The sequence below is a fragment of the Alosa alosa genome, chromosome 16 (genome assembly GCF_017589495.1).
Source record: "Alosa alosa isolate M-15738 ecotype Scorff River chromosome 16, AALO_Geno_1.1, whole genome shotgun sequence".
NCBI lineage: Eukaryota > Metazoa > Chordata > Actinopteri > Clupeiformes > Clupeidae > Alosa > Alosa alosa.
Genome location: NC_063204.1, coordinates 15,360,711 through 15,368,831, shown reverse-complemented (window position 1 = coordinate 15,368,831; position 8,121 = coordinate 15,360,711). Strand labels below are relative to the sequence as shown.

At 38.3% G+C, this 8,121-nt stretch overlaps 1 protein-coding gene across 4 annotated transcripts; it reads left to right on the top strand.

The window, feature by feature from the left end:
- Window positions 1–587: 587 nt before the first annotated feature.
- Window positions 588–5,882, top strand: LOC125309026 (CMRF35-like molecule 8). Of its 4 annotated transcripts, XM_048265676.1 has the most exons (5): window positions 588–615; window positions 1,491–1,563; window positions 4,198–4,542; window positions 4,643–4,870; window positions 5,185–5,882. In XM_048265676.1, the coding sequence occupies exons 2-5, from the start codon at window positions 1,512–1,514 to the stop codon at window positions 5,340–5,342; spliced, it is 783 nt and encodes a 260-aa protein (XP_048121633.1). In that variant the 5' UTR covers window positions 588–615; window positions 1,491–1,511; the 3' UTR covers window positions 5,343–5,882. The 4 variants fall into 4 exon arrangements, 3 of the variants coding, with proteins under 3 accessions (XP_048121633.1, XP_048121634.1, XP_048121635.1); XM_048265677.1 differs by lacking the exon at window positions 588–615 and having other exon boundaries at window positions 1,475–1,563; XM_048265678.1 differs by lacking the exons at window positions 588–615; window positions 4,198–4,542 and having other exon boundaries at window positions 1,475–1,563; window positions 4,607–4,870.
- Window positions 5,883–8,121: the final 2,239 nt, after the last annotated feature.

Sequence of the window (8,121 nt, the reverse complement as noted above, 5' to 3'; positions counted from 1 at the left end):
ATTGGCCTATATCCGCCAGCATTTCCCAGTCCTGTGCTGCTTCCAGTTGTCCGACATTTGTCAGTGGGGGAAGATTTCTGTAATTTTTCCAACCCAAATTATGTTTTCATGACTGCACCGTTATTATTTTGGAAACAACAGGTTGTGTCTGAATTATATAGGCCTAGTAATTGAGGTTGACTTAGCCTATATATGAGTCATTGTTATACTGAAATTTTTATTTTTTAAATGGATAAACACTACCATCTAGTGGTAGACAAGATCCCACACAGATCAACCATACATTAGAAAATCTTGAAGGTGGTTGGTTGTTGTTATTTTTTATCTTTCAATGTAATTAACATTTTGTATTGGCTTAACACAATACCATTGTGGATGTTTTATTTGTATAGCAAGAGCAGAAATGTAGGGGTCCGACCATTTTGAAACATACAAAAAAGGAATGAAACAACCAAGTGACCTGATGTTAATTTACAGGGTGTCTCGTGAGAAAGAGCATTGGGAGTCATTGTATTTGTCATTCCAGTGACCAGTGTGAGGGATCCTTTGGTTTATCATTGTCATTAAAAGGTGGAAGAGATAATCAGATATCTGTCAGATTGTTAGCCACAGAAGGTAAGATCTCATCCTGACACAGTATATTCAGTCGTTGTGTATTTATAACAATAATAAGCTCAATTTTCATTCAATCTGACCATAGAATATGATTCCAGGGAAAGTCCAAGGAGCATTTAGCAACTCTAGGAATTTATATTTGCAATGTAATGACAGTAAAGGTTTTCCCTTTAATATATTAGCATGATGGTATTCTCTGAAGGGCCCTACTGGTGACCACAAGATGCTACTCTTTTCTGTGTGATCCTCAGAGACTCTTACCATCAGACACACTGTGCGTTGGAGTTACGTGTGTCGTGGTCATGGATTACAGCACGAACATTCATAGACAATCTAATTAACTTTTGAGCTTAAGTTATATTTTATCTTTAATATATTTAGGGGTGTCAACAATTCTGGCAATAATTGTGGCACATTTGCTATACTGCACTCTACTTTACCAGAGATGCCAATAAATGTGTGAGGCCCTGGATAATGGAAATATGTAGCCTACATGATAAATATATGTAGGTTGGGTACCTGTGAATACCACTATTATTCAAAATGTGTTAATATTCTGCAAAATTTGCACATTATGATGAGGTATTTTTAGTACTTTTAACAGTACTATTCTGGTTTGACAGGCAATGTCACCATTTTATTTGAGCATACAGGCATACGGTATGCTAATGCAGCAAAAAAGTAGAAGTGAAACAAGACCATTTTTGTCTTTTGCTGAACATATGCAAAAAACAGAAGTCCATTCACATCCTTGTAAGGGTGTGAATAAACAACCCATGAGTCTTCAACCCCACCTTTTATTAATATAACCTCAACTCAAACAACCCTTTAAGTACTGTTTCTGTGTCTGTAAGCAGTATGTCTCTTCTCTTCAGCTGAAACCCATAAACACAGCTATGAAGTACCACCTGTTCCTTCTCAGACTCTTAGTCACCATTGGAAACACAGGTAAAACATTCTCTAATTGTTTTCTTAATTTTACAAAATTGAATGATCAGTTGAGTTTATTCTTTTTATTACACTTTTTCTCAGTTGCTTTGGCATATTTCTCAGATCAGAATGGTCATTCTCAAAACTGTTCAAACTCCATTTCCTCTTATCACTTGCACATGATTGAATCAGTTTCTCCCCATCTTGAACAAATAGCAAATGCCAATGCTTTTATACAACTGATTTTGTACAAATGTCTGCTGTTTTTTTTATTTTATTTCTAATGACTAGTGTCTCAAAATACACTATACTGGTTCTCTGCTGAATAGTCCTGCCTTATATCATCGCTTGTGTCATTACATGCAAATGTGTTGAACTAGCTGTCATAACTAGTCATCATTATCTGTCTAGTATATATAAGCATATGTGACCTGACAGACAGGAACGTCAGAATGTATAGAAAGATGTACAGCACAGCTCTGACCAAGGGCAATGAATGTGTATATTGGTAATTTTTGCATCTGCACAATGCTGTAAAAGCCTTTTTTCTTTATACTGTCACAATATCTGTCAACAGAAAAAAGCTTTTAAAACATATCCACTGTCTTCCACATGTCCACATCCACATATCCAGTGTCAACCCCCTCCACACACGATAATGTATAACTAGTTTTTAAATAGAAAATACTGCCTTGCGCATTGTTCATTAGAAAATACTTACAGACTGAGTAAACTGTTATATAACAAGACAAAACAGTTTGACTATTTTGATATAAACAGTGGCATTTTGATTGCACTAACCATTTCAATGGCATACATATTTGCTTTTGAGGCATAAACTAAGCATTTTGAGCAAGATATGTGCTTTTGCAGATGCGGTGCAGTTTGCATTAATTGTTTTGAGGAATGCACCAAAGAAACTGGTGTGCAAATGTTTATGATTTAATAAATGCACCTAAGCGACTGCAGAAGTGCTCTTACATCAGTATGACCTGCAGTTTACAGTGAAGGAATGGTAGAAGGGTCTTTGTTATGGGGGACTATAGCCTGAGGGAGGAAGCTCTGGAGGTTATGATGACACCTGGTGTGTGAAGATGTGGATGAGACATAGTGACTGCTGTATTATGACGGTGTAGAACTGAAGTGGCAATGGTTGAGGCAACCCTTTTTTTTATCAATTCTATATAAGGTGTGTGTGGGGGGGTGGTTGGAATAGGGAGAGTTGTCGATACAAGTGTCACTGGGACCTCTTCATAACTGCAGTACAGTATCTGTCACATGTGAGATGAGATCCTGCTTCAAAAGGGTGCCCAGGAATTTTGTATTTTGTAATTTTGTGCTGGTAACCATGGTGGTGCCATGTATGTCAAGTGGGGTAGTGTGGTAGGTTTCTTTCTGAAATCAATAATCGTCTCCAGTGTGTTCAGTTTCAGGTTAAAGGTTGTATCAGCGATTTCAGGCCCAAAAAAGACCCAAACATAAATGATCACATTCATCTAATCTTTCCTAACGATTCACTAGCTGCCTGCCCCATAAGCAAGCCGTCAAAAAAATGTGTCTCTGTAGGCAGCCTAGGCTCCGAGATCTGTACACAAAAACAATAGCTACCAACAGGGGTTGCCAACCACTCAAAAGCAAAATAAAGTGTTTCAACCAGTAACCGACGAGATGCGTGTTTAGGAGAGTTTTTGTTTAATTGAGTAATATCCAAAAATGAAATCATTAAAGAAAGCACAGCAGGGGAGAGAGCACACAGGCCTGTGGAGCATCAGTGTAGAGGCACAGAGACGTCATCCACCTTGACATACTGTGCGGCGCCATATTTATCAATATTTAAACATGTCTCTTGGGCATGTCTAACTTGGTCCACTGTTTCCTGTTAAATAGAAAGTTGAAGGTCCAATTACAGATAGATGAGGGGACACTGTGTTGCCACAATTCATAGAAGGTCTGGAATTATAGTGCAAAAGGAAGAAATAAAATCTATAAACATCACATGCACATCTGGATGATGCAGCATAAAACTTAGCTGAGGTACAGAAGGTACTGAGGTACAGAAGTCAATGCCCTTCAGAGTAACATTTTAGTCTCTAAGAATAGAAAGATGAACTCCAATAAATAGCATTCTAAACGGAAGTTCGGGAGGAGCATGATGAAATGTGCCACACTTACAGTACACCGTCACTTTTATCAGGTAGTTTATGCCCAGCCTGCCAGTTCATGTTGTAGTAGTTGGTTTGATCACTCACTTTGAACCCACCATCACCCCTCACGCCTCCAATCTTAGGAATAGCATAGGGGTGTACGTATGGATCCTGCTTAACTCCTGCACAGTAGATTCCTGCACGATCCCTGCATATAACACTCCATGATCCTGGCAAGAGACCTCGCCAAACACGCTTTTAACTTGCTTCTCTTTTTGCAAATTTGGAATGTGAACTTGTGAATAACTAATAGTTGTAAAGGTTGTATGATACATTAGGTGGCGAGGCAAAACACACCTTACACTGGCCTGTAGAAAATGTATGACAGCTAGTCATAGAACCACATTGGACCACCAGATAATAACTATCTCTTTCATAAAAAGAATTATTTCTCTGCAGGTTATTTGTCATTGCATTTGAATTTACCAGTCAATAATCTATTTCACAGAAAGTCAACACCTCAGCTCTGTGACTAATGTGTGTGTACAGAGTGGAAAAAGCATCACCATTCCATTCCTCTATGACCAGAAGTACAAAGATAATAAGAAATTCTGCCTACGAGGAACTGGAGCTGTAACCCATCCAGACTGGGAGGCTGAAGTACATAATAGAAATAATAAAAGCTCTAAGACCATGTTTATGTGTGATGATGTCACCAACAGCATTTTCACTCTGACTGTGATGATGGATGTTGGAGTGCAGTATACTAACGTGAATGTTAAGAAATATGATTGTGCTGTTGCAGGAGGTGGGCCGGATAATGAGAAAGCGTTCATATTGTTAGACACAGAAGGTAAGATCTCCTAACACAGCATGTCCAGCCTTTGTGTGTTAATTTCAGTATTACTGGTATGCAGACTGGTGGTGCAGAATTGATGGATCTTGTGTGAAAGCTGGAGAAGTGGATGGAATGTCAGTGGAGACAGCAGATGCAGCAGCAGTGTTCAAAGTGACTCTGAGGAACCTCCAGGAGAAGAACAGCGGCTGGTACTGGTGCTCTGTGGGAACATTCCAGATGCCTGTTCACATCACTGTCAGTAAGAGGACCATTCTTCCCACCACCATCACTCCAACACTCCAGACATCTCCAACAACAGAGATGTCTAATAACAGTTCAGCTGGTATTTACATGATGGATATACTAACTTCTTTCTCATGTCCCCAGATGTCTCTGAATGCAAAAAAAGAAATGCGAGTTTTTTTCTCATATCCTTTTCATATTTATGCAATGGTGAAATATGATTAGAACTGCAGAGGGTCAAATATAATATTCTATTTCATATTAACCTGAATTCATTTTTCTGATTTTGCCTTTAATGTAATGGTGATCTGAACTTCACAATCACTACCAGAACATTGACAAGACCAACCTTTGAATGTATTTTTTCATAATATACCTCATATGACGATAACACTAACTGAGACTTTGTCTCAGTGTCTTTCAGCTGGAAACAAATTCTTGGCACCCTTTTGAAGTCTGCTGTGGCCCTGGTCTGTCTCACCCTCTCTATCATAACTGCAGTGAAGCTCCTGAAGCTCAGAGCTGCTCTATCTAAAGATGACAGAAATGCTCCTATTCCCAGTGCTGAGTAGCACACCCCAGTATGGAGTTGAACTGGCCTGAAGCAGCACTGTGTGCACTCTGCCATTAGTTGCTTAATTCTTAATTTTGCAGCTGAAGGTCAGGCAGTGGGTGATGGGCTTCTGAGTCACTAAGAGTAGAGCAAAGGAAAGCATTCAAGGCAGAATTCCTTGATCAGAAATGATACATTGTTTAGACGCTGATAATATGTTGTTTATTCACAGCTTAAAAGACTGCTAATGACCCGTCTTAAACTGCACCATATTTCAACAGAGCTAGATGCTTTTACATGGCTAGATGACTGTATACTACTGTATTATGATCAATTGCTGATAATGAATTTCACATTCTTATTTTTTGTTGTTTATTGTGATGTGGTTGATGTCATACTGAATATGATGCCTTTTATATTATGCAGGTAATTCAATATTCTGTTCTATTTTACACCAATATTGTGAGGACAAAACAAGCTTTTATTTTAATATTATACATTTAAAGGTAAAACTTTACTTGACTCAACATTCATACCAAACCTTTAATGAATGTGAAAGACAGAACAACGACAACTTGTCAAAATAAAAGTCCAATTTGTCAAAACAAAAGTCCATTTTTGTTCCAAACCTCTTACCTGATTACGTCACATCTGAGTCAATGGGGTAAATATTTCATGAATATCTTAAGTCTACATCAAATGTCACTTTACTAGTTGTGAAGTATTCATATAATCACTGAGTTTAACACTTGGAGGTAAACTAGCTACATTCAGCTGACCTGTATTTGTTTAACCTGGAACGGTTGGACATTCCCAGTAGCAAAAGATGAGAAATCACCTGCAAAGGTTACATCATAAAACAAATACATTTTTATAAAACAAAAATGATATGCTTGACCATGTCCTGTCTTTTTGGTACTGAAGTAGCCCATTGACTCAGATGTGACATGATCAGGTAAGAGATCTGGAACAAAAACGGCAATGCTGCTTTGCGATTGTTGGACTTTTATTTTGACAAGTTGTCGTTGTTCTGTCTTTCACATTCACGAAAGTTTTGGTATGAATGTTGAGTCATGTCTCATGAAACAGTCATTAATGCTTTATGTGCAGTTTATGACAGCTGCTATGAATGTGTTATGAACTCACTCGTCAAGTAAAGTGTTACCCATTTAACCCTTTATTGCTGTATTGATATATCAGATATTTCAGTGTTTCTTATAAACTTTAACTTGAGCTTTTTAGCTTTAACTTCATCAACTTCTAATAAATTATTACACCACACTGACATATTTTTTGTTCATGAATGATGTATGATAGCACATGCTTTTGCATAAAACTAAATAAATCAGACACAAGAATATTCAGTTTGCATACAAAACTTAAGATAGATCCACTTTCAAAACTATGATATGTTGAAAATGTAAATGGACAGATGGACAATAAAGTGTTCCTTTATATTTAGCAACTCAACTTGTTATAGCGAGTCACATATTTGTTTTAGAGTCACACATTTGTTATAGATACTATAGAGTCACACATTTGACTATGGAGTGACATTATTTATGGTTGTGCATTTATGTGGACATAAATGCCAATCACCATTTTCAAACCACAATAAAATAGAATAGAATATATTTATTTTCATTACAGAAGTGTAGCCTCCATACACAATGTTGTGAAGAGAAAATAATTGCAGTAGATTAAAAAACAGCATAAACAGCGTCCAACAGTATTCTGTAAAGGTATAAATGTACACAACCCATTCGCCTATATGACTAAAAAAATGATTAAAAGCCTTGTTCCAATTAGACGCAGAACTTTAAGTATAGACTCACTTTCCACTGATGACAAACATTTTCCATTGATGAAAGGAAGGCACTATTAGCCTATGTTCCTAAATGTTTAAACTTCAATATAGACATTCTATATACATTCTTAGATTGGTTAGATTCTCCACTTGTATTGTTACAAAATGTTGGTGCTAAAAATTAATAAGGCGTATATCCCGGGACCAAATAGGGATATGAATTCAATTCTTCTCTACTGAAGTGGGCTCCTGGGTGAAATATAGAATGGGTTCAGAGTTTTATGCAATGACATAGAGCTTGAAGCTTGCTGTGAGGCTGTTTTGAGATGACTCTTACCTATTACTGGCTGGTGTTGTTTTCTTTGTTTAAAGGACTCGACTCGGAATAGGGACTCAAGTCAGACTTGATTCGAATTTTTGAAAAATGACTTGGACTTGACTCGGACTTGAACACTAGGGACAGTGGCGCTAGCTTGTATGGCGCCCTGGGCAACCACCCCCCTCAGCGCCGGAGATGAATCCCCTGGCTGCCCCTCCTCCTTTCCCTTCTCAGCTTTTGTGTGTGAGACCTTCTCAGCAGCAAGTACAGGCACCTGCAAACTATACAGGGCGCCTACTCCCCACATGGTGACATATGATTGACTTGACGTGCAAATGAACGATAGAAAACTGATTAGCGCAAATGAAAGCTAAACAAAATAGTCTTTTTTTTGGGAGCATTCGTGCCGCCACCAGGAAGATGCCTCCTTGGGCAGCTGCCCATACTGCCCATATGAGAAACCGCCCCTGACTAGGGTCTTGAGACTGGACTCGGACTCTAGGTTTAGTGACTTGACCAACACACTGGTAGACACACAGTCATATGTAAAGAGAGTAGAGTAGGGGGGCTCAGGATACGCGGCCCCTGTATTCAGGATGGAGTTAGAGGTGAAGGGGTGGACATTCTGACTACATGAGGTCTGCCAGCACCCAGTCACAGAGATATAGTCAT

What these genes read in the sequence shown, in the direction of transcription:
- LOC125309026 (XM_048265676.1), top strand. Translation starts at nt 1,512, where the DNA reads ATGAAGTACCACCTGTTCCTTCTCAGACTCTTAGTCACCATTGGAAAC. An exon ending in AGTCACCATTGGAAACACAG is followed by an intron (nt 1,564 to 4,197) that starts GTAAAACATTCT and finishes TCTATTTCACAG; the next exon opens with AAAGTCAACACCTCAGCTCT. An exon ending in CATATTGTTAGACACAGAAG is followed by an intron (nt 4,543 to 4,642) that starts GTAAGATCTCCT and finishes CTTGTGTGAAAG; the next exon opens with CTGGAGAAGTGGATGGAATG.